The sequence below is a fragment of the Lepisosteus platostomus genome, chromosome 4 (assembly GCF_059453375.1).
Source record: "Lepisosteus platostomus isolate fLepPlt1 chromosome 4, fLepPlt1.hap1, whole genome shotgun sequence".
Classification (NCBI taxonomy): domain Eukaryota; kingdom Metazoa; phylum Chordata; class Actinopteri; order Semionotiformes; family Lepisosteidae; genus Lepisosteus; species Lepisosteus platostomus.
In genome coordinates, this window is record NC_142614.1 from 58,743,187 (window position 1) to 58,760,742 (window position 17,556).

The window sequence follows — 17,556 nt, forward strand, 5'->3', positions numbered from 1 at the left end:
TCAGCTGCTAACTAACAGGCTAGATGAGCTGAACAGCCTCATGTCATTTGCAACCTTTTTTACGGTCTTATGAAAAGTGACATCCTGCTTTTCCACATTATTAGTAATAACAACTACAACTGAACAAAAATAGCATGGAAAATTGTTTTCTCTTATTTATATCATTTTTTGCTATCACTAACATGCTCAAGTTCATGTTACTCACTTTCATAAATTAATTTTGTTTTGAAGTTTGTGTGTTGCAAGGTATTGATCCAAGCCCTTTTTCTATTATAGTTTCTTTTTCACCACATACAGTCTGTAACCACTTACGAGACTGAAAAGGGGTCTTTCCATTAACGTTTAAGTTTGTTTTTTTAAAGTATCAGTCTTTCACTACATGAGCAAATGTATATTGAATGGTAGAGGAATGAATGAATCCTAGAACCAATATTTTATCAATAACTCCAATGCAGACTTTCTGTATAGGCATTATTCTACATTGAATATCAATTAATCCCAAAGAAAACACAAGCTCTGAATTATTTTTGTCTGAAACAAATAGCCTCATATCATCTAAAACAAATATTAACATTAATTCCTTGCATTTGTATAGAACCGAGAGATTCCTTTCTCATTAACCATCTTTAATGACAAAATTCATAAAAAACATATGTGGCTTATTTGATTTCCACTTCAATTCAAAAATGTTTCGCTCTCAAACGAGCAAAAGAAGAACATGTTGAGTTCCAAACATTCCGCTAGAGCTTCAGCAGAAGTTTGTGAGGGAGTTTCTACTTTTCGTTACTACTTCAGAGCATTGCCATTTGCTCACCTGTCAATTGCTTGGAGATCATTAGCAGGATTCCATGTCGGGTCAAACAGCACCACAACATTGGCTCCAACAAAATTTAGGCCTACCCCACCGGCCCTTGAACAAAGGTCAAAAAGAGAAGGTGGACACAGAAGTGGTGAAAATGATGAGATTATTATAAGCGTTCTCTTAAAGGAAATAAAATAAATTCTGCTTTGTTTTGTAATAGAAAACAATTTTCCCATTCAGCAATATTCTTAAAATTAGAATTTTAAACTGTTTATGAATAAAACCCTTGTTCAGATATTGTTATGAAATAGCTGTAATGTCAAAACTTGTGTTCCCCACACTACTTCCACACAAATACCGTCTTATGACCTATGACCAAACAGGCCACTCTTCACCAGCCTTACATTGTGGACACAAGACAGATGTTGATGTCCTGGGTGCTATTGAACTCCTTCACTGTCCTGACTCTGTCGACTGATTTAGTATTTCCATCCAGCCTTCTGTATTCAATTCCTTCTGCCATGCAGTAGCTCTCTAGCACATCCAGGAGCTGTGAGAAAAAAGGTCCAAAATGCACAGGCATTATTGAAAAGTAAGTAGAGTAAGAAAGTCCACTTCCAACTGTTATTAAAATACTACTGCAAATAAAACCCTGTTATTACACTATGAAGACAGGACACACACTATACCATCATGCCAAACTATTATTAGTAATTCCATAAATACTAATTCTATTTTGTTGTTATAATTAATTACATAGTTTGGCACCATGGTACACAGTGTGCATCACAGCTCTTGGTCCTGGATTTCGGGATAGGATTCCTCGACCGTGGCCAGAAATAAGCATCTTTCTGATAACGGGCGGATGGAAATAAAATATTACTGTTGTTTGTATTACAGACTGGGAGGCTTTGATTTCAATACAGTTCATCACAAAGAATTCCGCACCCCTAAGTATGTGTATGAGCCTGAAACATGTTCTTTCCAATTCCTCCATATCTACCTGCTGAACACTACTATATTCCTCTATGGGCAGAAGAAGCAGCAGTCAATTTTAAAAATGAACTACTCATTAGCACTTTGAAATAAATTGAAATTTTCTAAATGTTCCTATTTCAAACAGAAGAGTAAAGCATATTAAGGTTTGGAGTGTATATATTTGAGTTTATTTTCTGGCTGATGGACACATTTAAAATTAAGAACATATAAATCAGCAAAAAATATAATCATGGGGTTTTTCTAGGGTTTATTTATAGAAGATCTGTCTTTGTTAACTGGTACAACTTACTACAAAGCCAAATATTAATATACACAAAAGACATGTGTTGACAATAGATCTAATATGAAACAACTGAATTTTTCCAATTCCTCTGACATATGGTTCAGTTCTGTTAATATATACACTAAGCCAGGCACATACAGACGGGGATCTGGCTGACATCTGGAGATGTACTTAACGCTCCATCACACTCTCAGGGCAGCACAAATTATTTGGCTGCAACCTCTCTGTATTTTTTGAAAGAGGGGTCAATGAATGGCAGGTCAAAGTGAACATCAATCTTACAAAGCTCACCTTGGTTGAGAGGGAGAAAAGGAGAACTTTGTCTTTGTTCATCAGGCAGTGATTTAGTAATTGCTGCAAAACCTAAAAAGGAAACAGGAAAATCTAGAATATCTCTGAAATGAAGTATTCTTGTCCTAAATTAAGCAATAAGGCCATTCTTCATGTCAGTATACACACATACTATGCAACGGCTTAGACAGAGCTCAGACAGAGCAAATCACCCATCTATAGGGAAGAGAATAATATATGCATTCTTCTTAACTGTATTCCCTAATTCACTAATACCTTAAAGTCCCTGAAGAGATAACTGTCTCCTCTTTATGATATATTACACTGAAGAAGGAGCCATCTAAATGTTACAGAAGACCAATCAGCCCCCCTTTAATTGGGAAAACTGTATAACTGGGGAGGATGTTTGTGCTCTAACAATTCAATTCAGTATACTTGAATATTGATTATGTTATTTCCTTTAAACAGTTACTTTCTTCTTCCAAAGTTTGGAAACATTTAAAAAACACACCTACACACACTGTGAGCAATATTTGCATAATTCCCAGGTTATAAATCTTTTAGCACCCGTGTCCTCATTGAAAATGTGCTGCAGGCATAAATAAGGAAGATGTCTTATAAATGCAAAGGTAGTCAGAAAAGCAGAAATTAAGTTAACTGTTGTTGTGATTATACAATTATGATAGCTTTTCTAAGCATTGAAGCCTGGGAAATAATGCATAAGCATGTATTGTTTTTGGAGTAGATCTCATCCAAATAATCAGATGGGTGCTGCTCTGTTTTGCTGTCTGGAATACAAACAGCTTTCTTAAACTTGTATAAAGGCGTACCTGCCAATAATCGCACCCTCAGTAGGTTCCTCTGATGGAGGAAAAAATAATCGTGTGAGGGCTGTATAACTGTAACCTTGTTATTTTCAAGGAACGCATGTCCACATCTGGCAATGGGGAAAACTTTCACCAGTGTGTCTTGGAGCTCAAAGATTTCTATATATTCTCTAGCAATTTAATTAAATGTACACTCTAACACTTCAGAGATAATAAGTCATCGTAAAACCACACATGTGTGTACCATTGTCATCAATCCTGATTCAGTACAGGATGAAGGTTTGCTGACGACCAGAAATCTACAGGTTATACGTGTCTGTGTGCCTAATATTCTTGTGGGAAACTGAGTCAGTGTGTGTAGGCTGCAAGGGAACAAGTAAAGGGTGATTCCACTCTAACAGACAGAAAAGAGAAACAACATGTTTTGTGTTGTTGGTGCGCCTGAAGAAGGCTCTACAGCTGAAATGGTGTTTTTCTCTTGGAATTAATTAAGTAATTGGAATTAACCTTAAGTTTCTCCTTTAATATTCTCAAAGGTTTTATGTTAATATATTTATAAATGATTTACATGGGCTACTTTATCTAACAGTTAGCCACTAGGGGGTTACATTTACGTAGCAGTGTCTTAACGTCTATGCAGTTGCCAAACACATTTACTACAAGGAAAACGTGATGGCTTATCATGTGATCATTAAATGCATAGGAGTACATTTCCATTATTAATGTCACATATTTGATATACACCAAACTAACGAACTGTAGCTCTAATTAATTACATGTTTCTATACATCAAATGGCAGAATACATCTTGCCATTTGAAAATGATCGATAAGAAGAACATCCACATTGAAAGAAAGGGCAGGCAATTCCACTTTGTAACACATTAACTGCTTCCTACCTCATATGTTGAAAGAGGGTGAATATTTACATCAAATCTGGTGAGGCTTATTCTTCATTATACAAAGCAATTGGAAGATTCTACAGATTTAAGTATGGATGTATCCATTTCAACCAAGCTGGTAAATGAGGCAAACTACAGAAAGAATCTTGGAACTTGAAAAGGTTTTGTTTTTGTAATGAACTTCCTGTGATGTATTGCATTTTTAAAGCATGTACTAACACCACACTCTTAGTGTATGACACCTCACTGGTATTATGTACCTTCATTTTCCCACTGTACTTTGGGTCAGAAATCGTTTCAAATGCAGCTTCTTTGCTCCGCTGTATAAAATCTGGAAATTTCTTAAACACGTCTTCGCAGATGTCATTCACATACTCCTCCTGGAAAGAAAAAAAATACACATGTAAATTCATTAAAAATGGACTCAAGTAAGTTTTTCTCATTATTTCTGTTCATTCACCCAAAGAATGTCATGTAAAACCAGATTATAAACATAGTTATGTAAAACATTCGAGGAAATGCCACTTGGACAACAAAAATGTTTTTTTTTTTTATTATTTAATATCTATAGCAGTTGCAAGCACACATATATACATATACCTTTGGGACACTTCACCGAATATGCTAGATAAAACATTTTATTTAAAAACAATTCATGGAATAGATAGGAATAAGGAGTTCAGTCTAGTTGGAGATAAATATAAGTCTGCATACCTGCTGTTTACTGGTATTCCCTTTCGACTGCAGGAGGGCCACATGGTTTGCCACCTTTCTCAGAATTGTTAGGTAGCTGAAGTACAGAGCTCGCATAGACACCCCCTTTCTGGTTTTCTGATGGCAAGGAATCACATAAAACAATCACGATGAAAATGTTTTTCTGTATGTTTTCATAAAAACAGACTGAACTGTCAACCTCCTGAGCCACACTGTTACTCCATTTCTTTTGCCGTCTGTAGTGATGCGCGGGCCGGCATTTTTTCGCCCCACACCCGCCCACGGTTGTGAGAAACGAACCCGATCTAAAAACTTTTTTTGAACCCGAGCTCGCCCGCGGTGTGAGTCAACCTGCGCATCACTACCCGTCTGCTCTGCCATGTCTGTCACGACCAAATCTCCAGACATATCCCTGCCAATTTGTGGAATTAAAGCAAGAATCTGGTTAACGTCATTTTTTAGCAATAAACATTTATTCCTGTTGTGTGCTATTGTTTTTATTTTCCGTACCCTGTATTGCAAGTGATACAAAACACCAGAATAAAAAAGGTAGCAGCCATCAAACTTAAGCAACTTTAAACTTTGTTTAACAAAGGACATGAGCTCTTTCTAGATCTGAAAATCTGTTCTCTGACTGTCTGTTCTTTTTACAGAACCTGGCTAGGGAACATACTGCACACACCCCCAAATACATACAAGTCCACTACAGACACCTCGCTAGGTATTTGTCATTGACTATCAGTGTGTTCATGTACAAAACCCTGATAAATACAATTTAAGAATTTAATGTTTCAAAACCTTAAAGCAACATCTTTTCCTCTGGAGCCCACTGTTGCAAGTGCATGGCCTCCCACTACTTAGCAACAGACTGACGTCTTCCGACTCCAAGACAGCCTGATAAACTGCCTGCTGGAACTCTGTCAATGAGCAGTACACAACCTAGGGGGAAGAAGATGAAATGATCCGATAGCAAAGATACAGGAGAGCAGGGAGTATTGAAAAGTCTTAATTGTCTGAAACACAATGGCATTTCGTGGTAATTATTCTCAGCTCACGTGTGTGAATGAAACAGACTGAGCCAGTGAGCTAGTGAAACTCCATAACATTTCATGGGTCATTGTGTCATACCGGTCAGTGTCCTATCCGCCATTTAAGAACATTTCTTCCTTTAGATTAAATTCCTCCATGCCTAAGACAGGGGTGTCTGGCCCACTAAGCCCGTTTGCTCAGCCCATGTGGCAGCTGTGGTCAGAGCCATTAATCAGGATTCACTTGAGGCCTTGTCTGAGCCTGCACAGGCCACACAGCAAGCAGGCGGACTCAGGGATGTTACTGGAGTAGTCTTGTGCACACGGTCTGCCTCTGTCCTGGGCTTGAAGTGGAAAAATAATGAAGTGCCAGTACCTTTTTTCCCCTGATCCACAAAAACTTGATGTCGGTAAAATATTTCAAGGGAACCGGCCCATTTATTAGTTTAATAGAAGGTAAAAATAACACAACTGAAAAGCCTTGTCTTTTTCTATGGGCTATAAAGATAGAATTTTGCCTCACTTCTTGGTGGATCTATCATTGTGATTTGGAAAAATTGGAATCAGTCATAATTCATCTCAGTAACATCAAAATAAATGGACAGGAAATACACTTTTTTTTATTCATCATCTCACGGTACTAATGTCCAAGATTAAAAAACATTAATTTACTAAATGTTTCAATATATAATTTTAATTAAAATATCGTAAATGTAAAAATATTCAATTTTGATTTTACAAACCATAGCCTGAAATTTGCAGCATCTATTACAACAGCACAGATGACATATTTTAAACTGGGAACCGTTGTGTGCTGAGGAGCATGAGCTCAACCTTAAGATGGATAGTGTTCAGGATACCTGATGACAATCAGATATATTTTGAATCATGATTAAAATTGCAATAACTAGAGTTTTTAGGGAATTTATTTAGTTCCAAAAAGTGCCTAGTCTTAACAAGACTTGCAAAGAGTTAACTGCCGATATGCAAAATCAATAAGTCTGACATGCTTACTGAACAATACAGGTTTAGCACTGCCTTTATCTTTATCTGGTGAAACGGAGCGGTGGCTCTGTGGCTAAGGATCTGCACCTGTGACTGGAAGGTTGCTGGTTCAAATCCCGCAGCTGGCAGAGGAATCCTCCTCTGTTGGGCCCCTGAACAAGGCCCTTAACCCCAACTGCTCCAGGGGTGCTGTACAATGGCTGACCCTGTGCTCCGACCACAGGCTCTCTCCCTGTCTGTGTGTCTGTGTGTCTCATGGAGAGCAAGCTGGGGTATGCGAAAAGATGAATTCCTAATGCAAGAAATTGTATAGGGCTCTTAAATTGATGTTATGTTATGATAGAGATCAATTTAAATAGCGGTGCTGCTGTTTGAAGATGTCACAGGTCTAGTTTGACAGGAGAAATCTTTGCACAAAAAGGGTGGAGAAAAAAGTACTCAGATGAGAACTGTACACACATTTCTTCAAAACTCCAATCTGTAGTTATCTACATGCTGGCAAAATAAGAAGAAAAAACAGCTTTTACCAGTGGCCGGTTTCTCTTGATACTTACTCTATCATCTTTTTTAGGTAGCTGGTTACTAATGAGAGACTTGGTTCTTCTCAGAAACCACTGAGACAGCTTCTTTGCCAGCCTTCTGACAGCCTTCCTTCCTACAGCTAGCTCTCGCTTAGTTGCACTGTGCTTCTGCCCCTTTTCAATTGGGTCAGCAAACATCGACCTAAAATGGCTCAAGCTACCTAAACATCCTGGAAGGGCCCTAGAAAACAAAAACAAAGAGGCGAGACTCTCAAAATATTATTTTTACACTGCAGTTACTTGACGAAACAACAGTGTACCTTATTTTGCAACCAAAAAGAAGAGAGGAAGGAAAGCACAAAGTCTCCCTTCATCTGAAACAATGTTCTTGACTCCTTTAGTTCCATAGTGTTTATTAAACCACACGTATTTACCAAAATGTACTGAACTCTTACTCATCCTAGTGAGCAAGGGTAAAGATTCCCGATGGATTATAGTACTTTCCAATCGTACTTTCACACTGGTATGCCCAAACCAAACCAAGCTGAACTGGAATCTTACCATGCTGCTCACCCTGTGCATGTCTCCAGTCTACACAAAGCTCAAGTCACCCTGCGAGAGCGATCTGTAGACACAGATGAGGATTTTGAGGATTTTGTGACACACTTGGGTGTTGGGGCAGTCACTAACTTCTTTCTTTTCCCTTCTCCTTCTGATGAGATCGCACAACAGGGGATCTGCCCTCTATCTCCGGATAGCAGATGTTGACCAACCACTGGAAGCCTCTGCTACCTAGTTTTTAACTCTTTACCTGACCACTTTGTTCTTCCCACAGGTCAGCTGTCTGAGGGTAGCAGCTCATTCTCCTACCCATGTTCTCCAACATTTCTGGGGAATGTTGCTCCTGCAAGGATTTCAATCTAGCCTGAATCTACTGCTCTATTGCAATCTGTATTGACTGAGAATTGAAGCTGAGGTCCTGCTCTGTGTTGTCTTTTAACATATTGCTGAATGCAAATGAGAAACAACCATGGAACTTGGAACAAGGAGAGGAAGGTAAAGACAACCTGAAGCAATTAATGTAGGAAATGCTTAATGAGGTGTTCCAAGCATCTTTACTCTTATCTTTTTGCCACACCTTTGTGCCTTGAGGCAGATAGCCTGACTGATTCAGCCTTCTTGCTGTTCATTTTAAAGATCACAATATAAAGGATCACAGTCAAAATGGTACTAAAACCTTTCATCAACATCCCAACTCTGTATACTGTATGTTTTCCAGAAACATACATAAATAGTGTGACATGTTTCTTATGATGCACAGTATGCCACTGTGCATGACACTGTGCACTGTGCATCATCAGAAACTGTAACCAAGGAACTGCAAAGAAATATTATAATGGTTGAGCTTAAATTTATGGGATATTTATTAAGAAACAGTTTCTATCAACATAACAGATGACCTACAAAATATTTTTGAACTGCAACTGTAATCTTACTTCTGCTTACCAGTCCATTACACACCACAGCTCCTCCATGTTATTCTGGAGAATGGTCCCCGTCAGTCCCACTCGCACTCTGCACTTCAGTTCCTTCATTGCCTGCGTTATCTGTGAGTTGGGGTTTTTAATCTTGTGGGCCTCATCAACTATAACAGCAGACCAGTCAATGCTGTAGAAACAAATCATCCAGGTTATCACCACATGAGCGGTGCACCTCCAGGTTATCACCACATGAGAATGCACCTACATATAAGTGTTTTCCCAGTAAATGTAGCTGCAACATCAATTTTAACACATTCCAATCATGAATATTAAATCAAGCTGAATTTGTAAAAACTGCCTCTAGTTTTGTGCCTTTATATGCAGTATACTGTATCTCTCACCTCACACACAGAAATCACACACAGTATTGAAAACATAGTGACTTATAGCAAGAAAAACTTAAGTAATGGAACAGTCTGACTGCATTTTCTATGAGTCATACAGTAATGTCTGAACTATTACAGTCATAATCACACGATATTAAAAGAGTAAACACTGAATCCATGTAGGCTGAGGACTGAAAAAGTAAAAGGATGTGTTTCATCGAATCTTTTTCTAATCATCTTTGCATTCAGAACAAGAAGAACTCACTCAAGACAGTACGAGGAAAACCAGACGTAACTGAAAGCATAACACATTTCTAGAAATTATATGCAATTCTGGAACAAACTGTGGTAATCTCAGGGATTTCTGGAAAACAGCATCACTAGCTGTTGTTAACAACCTTTAGATATTAAAAGGTACAGTCTTTATGTTCTCTTTTAATTCTTATAAACAATGTCGGAGAAAAATCAAGACACTACCTGTTAAAGTCATCTAGATACAGGCGGAGCGTCTCATATGTTGTCAAGGCAAACTCACACTTGCCTTTCTTCACTCGAGCAAGCTCTTCCTCTTTCTTTGTGCCATGTAAGATGGTACCTCTGAAATAACCCCAAGTGTCAAACTCATCTTTCCAGTTGTAGAGTAATGACAGCGGAGCCACAATTAGGAATATCTAAAATGAATAAAAATATAAATCATTACTTCAACAGCTAAAGGGTAACAGGTTAGGACGAAGACAAGCACTGAAGAATACAGGCTTTTCTACCGCTGACCACATTATCTCTAACTTGAGCAACTTTGTCAAACTGGACCCTTATAGTATTTCTTTTGAGTCTGCATACTCTATTAACTAAACCAGCGGAGTTGCAACTCCTGAAACCTGGTATTATGCAGGGCTGGTGTTTTGCTCACATAACTATAAATAATCTGTACTTTTTTTTCCAGCTTCTCATTATATTCGAATAACATCTGTTGACAAATTTGTGGTCATTTTCTAAAAGATATTTTACGCGATTAACATTAGGATGAATTATGAGTGTATATTAAGGAAACAATCTTAAGTCCAAAAACTAAAATGACCACAGTAAGCTTTTACTCATTACTTTTTATTTTATCCATTTACTTAACAGTTCCTAAGCATTATTTTGGTCATATATATATATAAGATATATTTTTGTCATATTCAAGGTATGCTTCTTACCTTTTTACTTTTCTGTGTTTTAGGCTTTTGTTTGTCAGATAACAAAAATTCTGGCACATTCTTCTCAATGTCTTCCCGTGTCCCTTTCTTGTGTAGCACAGCAGCCAAAAAGGAAATGACCTGAAATCACATGGCAAAGTACATTTTATGAACACCATAAGCCTTTGCATTAAATCTTTTTCATCTATGCAGTCCAATATGCATTCAACTTAGAAAGAACAGCTGCAATGATTTTTTAAATAGTCAATGTGGAGAAATATGACTGATGTTTTTAAGGGCCGCATTTGAAACTTATACCATGCTCGCTCTAAAAGGAAGAAAAAAAAACAGATGACCAATCTGTGTGAGTCACAGAATTCCTTACCTGTATGGTTTTTCCGAGTCCCATATCATCTCCGAGAACACAGCCTCTGCCTTTCCTGTAGTGACTGTAAATGAACTTTACCCCCTCTCGTTGATAGTCTCGCAGGTATCTGTTGATAGTGTAAGGAATGCTGTCTCCGTTTTCTGATAACTTATACGGTACAGCTGCACCAGGAAGTTTCCTGTTGTGGAAAAGGGGCTTTTCCAGGTCTTCACCTCCAAATACAGAAGTTCTTTTGCTTTTGTAAGGGAGAGGACTCTGAAGCACCTGCAGTTTTGTAACTGGCACAGTTTCTTCGTCATACTTGAAAAACTTCACCACTGCCACGGACTCGTCTTCATCAATCGAAACTAACTTCTTTATTGTCCCTTCACACAAACTCCCTTCGCTGGAGCAGGGAGCAAGGCACCTATCTCCCACATGCCAGCTCAGCTCTAGGGAAAAGAGAATAACGAAAAGGAATATATGAATAACACACAGTTTTGATAGTGCATGCATATCAATGTGAACCAACTATACCATACCTGACCTCTTTGGCAAGTACAGCTTGTGTGCATACAATGCAGCATTTACATTTTTGAATTAAGAATAATATGGTTACTCCATATAAAAAAAGACTGCTTTCCAACCGTCTCAGATTTTGCTTTAAAAATTATCCTAGGATTTTGGGACCAGCTGAGTTAAAAAATGCTCGTTTTTTTTAAAAAAAGAGAGAACCACTTTAAATTGTTGACCTTGTAAACGGGTAAGCTAAAGCAAAAAGGTGACCTTGACCGGAAAAATCCTCTTTAATTCATTTTGGCAAGTTGCCAGATGAGGGGGTACGCAATTAGATTTATTCAAAATTCATCCCAAACCTTTACCCTATACTGAATGCAAGTCCAACAAAGTTAATATTTATAATTAATAATTCCTTACATATTTATAGCACTTTTTCTGGACACTCCACTCAAAGTGCTTCACAGATACTGGGGACACCCCTCCACCACCACCAAAGAGTTGCCCCCACCTGGATGATGTGACGGCAGCCAGTGCACCAGAACGTTCACCACACACCAGCTCTCAGTGGGGAGGAGAGCAGAATGATGAAGCCAGTTCAGAGATGGGAATTATTAGGAGGCCATGATTGGTAAAGGCCAATGGGAAATTTGGCCAGGACACCAGTGTAACACTCATGCACTTTTTCAAGAAACGCCCTGGGATTTTTAATGACCACATAGAGTCAGGACCTCGGTTTTACGTCTCATCCAAAGGATGGTGCCTTTTTACAGTTTAGTGTCCCCATCACTATACTGAGGCATTAGGACCCACACAGATTACAGGGTGAGCGCCCCCTGCTGGCCCCACTAAAAGTCTTCCAGCAGCAACCTTAGTTTTTCCCAGGAGGTCTCCCATCTAGGTACTGATATCAAATGTGCCATCATAACAAAGGACTCTAGGCCTCACACACAAGTTCACAACCCATCAGCTCCAAGTGAACTTTGCTAATAAAATCCAAACCAATGCCATGGCTCCAGCTGCAAGGGAATGGCCCAGTAATAAAATGTATTTTAAACCCTTTTCCTCAAAGAGCTTGACAGTAAACGCTCACTTGAAACCAAGCTTTTAAATTTTAAACAATAAAGTTTTTCACGGACGCCTGGCTGGGGATGCAGACTGTCACCGAGTTACATATTTGTGTAATGAAGTTACCAAATGAAGTCAACAGCTAACGTGAAATTCACTGAATATTTATAAAATTTGAGAAAGGCCAGACCTTTTCTGAGACCAAGAAATGCAAAACTATCAGATAGAGAATCTTAATTCACTAGGAATGACAACACCCAAGACTAGAGTGTCATGATAGGATCATGGAGCGACAGTTTGGCTTAACCCGCTAGAGGTGGGATGCAAGAGACATGCAAGAGAGAGAGATAAGGATCTCGTAGGTATTTATAGCATTTGAGAGGGGAATGGATTGTCCGGAGCGATTGCTAATTACTGACAGCTGAGTCTGATTGAACTTGGTTGTCATCCCTCCCGAACTTTCGTTATAAACTCCATTTAGAAGACGCAGTCATTTGTAAATCTTCTCTCCTTCATCTCATTCCCGAATCTTTAGCCAGTTTGGAGGGACCAAGCTACGTGACAAAGCCAGGAGCACTCTGTATTCAGCCACCTCCCGGAACCTCCTCCAAAACCTTTCATGCACACTACATCTGCAACTCCTACACTATTTCTTCCTGCCTTGCAAGCTATGAACTGTCTGCATAAATACCACCTTCAGCCAACTGGTCTACTGCATGTCCGGACTTCAAGTGCAATGTAATATAAGTTGTGATTTCCCATACAATACGTCAGGCAGTACTATGTGCCTCTGAGCCCCGACTAGCTCAGTTGGTAGAGCATGAGACTCCTAATCTCAGGATAGTGGGTTTGTGTCCCATGTTGGGCACAAGGTTCTCTAATAACCCACACTAGGCAGCAGCAGTATGGGGTGGTGTTGGTGGCAGAGGCTCACATATCTGTGACAACAGCAACAACACTCGCACTATCTGTGTGGAAGAAAGGCCTGGCGATCTACTTCTGTATCTTGCCATGAAAACTCTATAGTGACAGTGGAACTGTCCATAGAGTTGCCATGAGTCATACCAACTCAATGGCACTCAACCACCACCACCACCACCACTACTTGTCTCATGCTGTATTCTTGCATTTTATTAGTAAATTTACTAGGTACTAGTAATGTCATCATAAACCTATTAACAGTAAGTTACAGTAGCTTACTATTAGGTGTTCCGTGAATGGATACAGTAATTGACACAGGAAATCTTTCATTCCCTTTGCAGTCTCACTCTCCACCAATGTCAAGTGCTCCTCTTATCTCCTGAAACACTGCTAGACAGTCTTCTTTACTGGTAACCTTTGTCTTGGTTGTATCGGACCGTGCTGTAAAACGAATTTCCCCCATGGTATAATAAAGCTTGAACCGAATCATGTTTCACTGACATCTTTGTTTTGCTACATGTTGGTTGCTCTATTACGCTGGATTGTAGTCGGGCCCTCCTGCTGTGGTTTCTCCTACTGTTCCTTGTAGATCATTGCAGGTTTTTTAACATCGAGTTAAAACGTGGTGTTGGCGCAGACTATTATTATACCATACTACATAGAAGCGAACTTTTGTATAACAAATACCCGTGAGATTAAAATCACTACGGATAATTACTTACCTGTGTTGTCAGACTGGGGTGACAATCCTGACGCCATTTCAGCATCACTACTTCGGCATCAGGAGTACAGTGATGTCCAGTAGTACCATGAAGGATTACATGTTGCTATCGAGTCAGAAATGCCAAAATGTCGTAAAATGAGAAACTGCAGAATGCTTAGTGAACATTATAAATCTTTGAGACGCATATGTCCTTGCCCATCACGACATTCTTTACAACCCCTAACCAACCTAAATTACTGCATTAGACATATTAGTTAAGCTCCTGGTTATTATCATTCGGGATTATCATTATACGGATCGTAATGATAAGTATACGGATCTTACATAAGAGCGCCCATCGTTAAGAACATCCAGTAAAACTAAAATTCAAAAAGCAATAGTCTAATGTAGTCAGATACGACCACATAATTGTAAAACGTCTAATGTTCAGAGGTGCGTAACTACGACGAAAAAAGCACAACACTGTGATCGGATGTGTGCATTTCAGAACCCGTGTCCAGCATTTAATAGCACACTCAAAAAAACACAATTACAATATTTTTACGAATATTCTTTGCACCAATACAGACTCCTATCTGTATCTGCCTTGACTCGCAATTGGTAGAAGCGCTACAGTGAGTAAGTAAATGTATCTTTGATTTCATATTTTCGACATCGCGGGAGGTAGTTTCGACAGAATAAAGTAAAGTACTGTAAATTGTGTGATAAAAATAATGACATAAAATACTCATAAATTAATGCTTACATAAGTGAAATTTTAGATGGTCTTAGAGTTTTAATTTCTTATTTCCCCACATATTTTCCCTTTATGGTATTACAAGGATGATAAATGTATGTTAGGGATGGATTGCCATCCGTCTAATACTAATATTTAAGTAAAATTAATTTTTACGCTATTGTTCTTTTTCGGTGGAAACAGCATAAAACAATAACGGTGTTGTGAATTCTCGTTTGTTTGAAAATGAACCAAATATTTTGTCATTCTTCTCGGTAAACAATGCGTTGTAAAGTTCGATTTTAGTATAGGCTGCGTATTCTGTATCTTAAAATTAAATCGCTGTAAACGGTGCATGGAAAGTTAAAAATAAATTTAGATAACTTTTCCAGACCATCAAAATATATGTTGGACCTTCCAAAGAAACGAGCAAAGCGGGTAGAATTGACGCACGTCTTTCTATGAAGTCCAGCAGCGACAGAAACTGCAATCCCTATGATCTGCCGGTTCATTATTTAGCAAAAATTCGTAAGGGTTCATGTGTTCAATAATTCTACTTCCTTTTGATCTGACACGCTAAATTAGACATGCTGTAAAAAGCAAACGTACACAGCTCATTCCCATACACATTTTATGTCACGTCATTCATTGTATTGTCAGTGTCATTTAATTGCAAAGTCTCACTCCCATCATAACCCCTTAATGCACAGGAGATTATTCATTCATTTTCGTTGTTTCTGACAAGGATATTATCGTGTGCAACTGATTGATGGATGGATTGATTAATTGATGGGTTGATTGATTAAATATCCAGGGAAGATATTTTACATGCTGTATATATTTTTTTTGTATTTTTCTGTATGTTTTGGAGCTGATTTAAAGACAACAACCATGTTTTAAAACCATGTAAACTTTAACCTACTTACAGTCTAATGAAACAATGTAATTCAACCAGTTTTTATGTCTAACCTTGTGTCAGATACAAGAAAGATAAACTTTAGACGAGCGAAGAATTATTCTGTGGCTTAACCTCTTTTGAAAACATCCATTATTGACTCTCCACATTTAAACACTTGAACTATGTGAGAAATCTCAATTAGACTGACACAATGTTTGATATAAAAGCTACTAAGTTATTATATTTCAACAAATAACAAATTGAATGCAAGTACTCAGTATGAGCATTTATCTTATGTTGCATAAAAATGAAAAATATATATATCAGACTTCTCTCCCCTCAAGTAATAATAATAATAATAATTGCTTACACTTATATAGCGCTTTTTCTGGACACTCCACTCAAAGCGCTTTACAGGTAATGGGGACTCCCCTCCACCACCACCAATGTGCAGCATCCACCTGGATGATGCGACGGCAGCCATAGTGCGCCAGAACGCTCACCACACATCAGCTATCAGTGGGGAGGAAGCCAATGAAGCCAATTCACAGAGGGGGATTGTTAGGAGGCCATGATTGATAACAGCCGATGGGGAAATTTGGCCAGGATGCCGGGGTTACACCCCTACTCTTTTCGAGAAACACCCTGGGATTTTTAATGACCACAGAGAGTCAGGACCTCGGTTTTACGTCTCATCCGAATGACGGCGCCTGTTTACAGTATAGTGTCCCCGTCACTACACTGGGGCATTAGGACCCACATGAGCCGCAGGGTGAGCGCCCCCTGCTGGCCCCACTAACGCCTCTTCCAGCAGCAACCTTAGTTTTTCCCAGGAGGTCTCCCATCCAGGTACTGACCAGGCTCACACCTGCTTAGCTTCTGTGGGTTGCCAGTAGTGAGTTGCAGGGTGATATGGCTGCTGGCTATACAAGTGATACAACAGAGATCATCCTTGCTAAGCAAGCAGTGCATTTAATTGCACATATTCAAAGAACATGTAGTATTCGCCTTCTAATTTGAGCATACAGTATATTGTACTGTAGCGCTTTCGGTTTCACTTTTTCAAGATCGCCCTTAGATTAGCTGGCTGGGTCCCTGTTGAGTGACGCCGGAGGCCCGGGTTCGAGTCCCCAGTGGTGGAGGGGGCCGACCTGAGGCAGCAGTGGCGAGGGCGCATAGCCATGTGAACCCTAGAGCACTACAGTACCAATCTGCAACATCTTTTCTTAGTATGTGGATGCCCATATTATATTACTCAAGATGTTGCACATCTATAAATGCAAACCAGTAAAAATGTGGTATTAGAGCTCAGGAATTTAAACACATTGATCTGCACAAACAAGGTAGAAGCCTTTGCATCAGGATGATTTTCAGTGTTAATTCATTGTTTCTGGGCTGAAGACCTATTTTGGTCTTCGGATCTTCCGCTAGCTGTTAGTACAGTATAAACGTTCCCCACCTTTTTCCACCTGAGTTGCAACAGGGCTGGAATATGAAAGTGCCTGGTTTGTTTTCACCTTTAAATTAAAGGTTATTCTTGTTCTACCAGAGTGTTCTGTTGGCAGTAATGCTTGGATATATGTTTGTTCATTTAGCCTAGTTTATAGAGGTTGTTTTTTACAAATGCTGATGTATTTATTGTTTTTACACTGTTAAAACTTTTACACTTGTTTTTTTATCTTATTCAAGACTTTACATTGCTTTTATTACCTTACTTTATAAAAAGGCACAATAACCCAGTTGTTAAAACCTTTCTAACTGTTTGTTATTCTTCGGATCTTCCAACAAATCTACTGAAAGTATGCAATTCATCGTCTACAGTGTCTGCTGTCTCAGCCTTTGAATGGGACAGATGATATAACAGAGGTTATGCTCCTAAGAAACACCTCAAGGTTCCTGCCTCATGTTTCTTTTCATACAGACTATGCTCA

General features: G+C 38.9%; 1 protein-coding gene and 1 non-coding gene across 2 annotated transcripts in view; one reads left to right on the forward strand and one right to left on the reverse strand.

The window, feature by feature from the left end:
- The window catches only part of ercc6l2 (excision repair cross-complementation group 6-like 2), a 27,874-nt gene extending 13,234 nt beyond the window's left edge, over positions 1-14,640 (reverse strand). The window contains exons 1-12 of the mRNA XM_088630027.1: positions 14,011-14,640; positions 10,802-11,235; positions 10,438-10,557; positions 9,716-9,909; positions 8,878-9,039; positions 7,405-7,612; positions 5,616-5,756; positions 4,818-4,934; positions 4,364-4,483; positions 2,376-2,447; positions 1,207-1,352; positions 815-910 (exon numbers count right to left, since the gene is read on the reverse strand). Of these exons, the coding sequence (XP_088486153.1) occupies positions 815-910; positions 1,207-1,352; positions 2,376-2,447; positions 4,364-4,483; positions 4,818-4,934; positions 5,616-5,756; positions 7,405-7,612; positions 8,878-9,039; positions 9,716-9,909; positions 10,438-10,557; positions 10,802-11,235; positions 14,011-14,047 (1,847 nt within the window). The 5' untranslated portion in view covers positions 14,048-14,640. The remainder of the gene's footprint in view (positions 1-814; positions 911-1,206; positions 1,353-2,375; positions 2,448-4,363; positions 4,484-4,817; positions 4,935-5,615; positions 5,757-7,404; positions 7,613-8,877; positions 9,040-9,715; positions 9,910-10,437; positions 10,558-10,801; positions 11,236-14,010) is intronic.
- On the forward strand, positions 13,162-13,235 carry trnar-ccu (transfer RNA arginine (anticodon CCU)). Its single transcript has one exon. It is a non-coding gene; the product is annotated as a tRNA-Arg (tRNA).
- Positions 14,641-17,556: the final 2,916 nt, after the last annotated feature.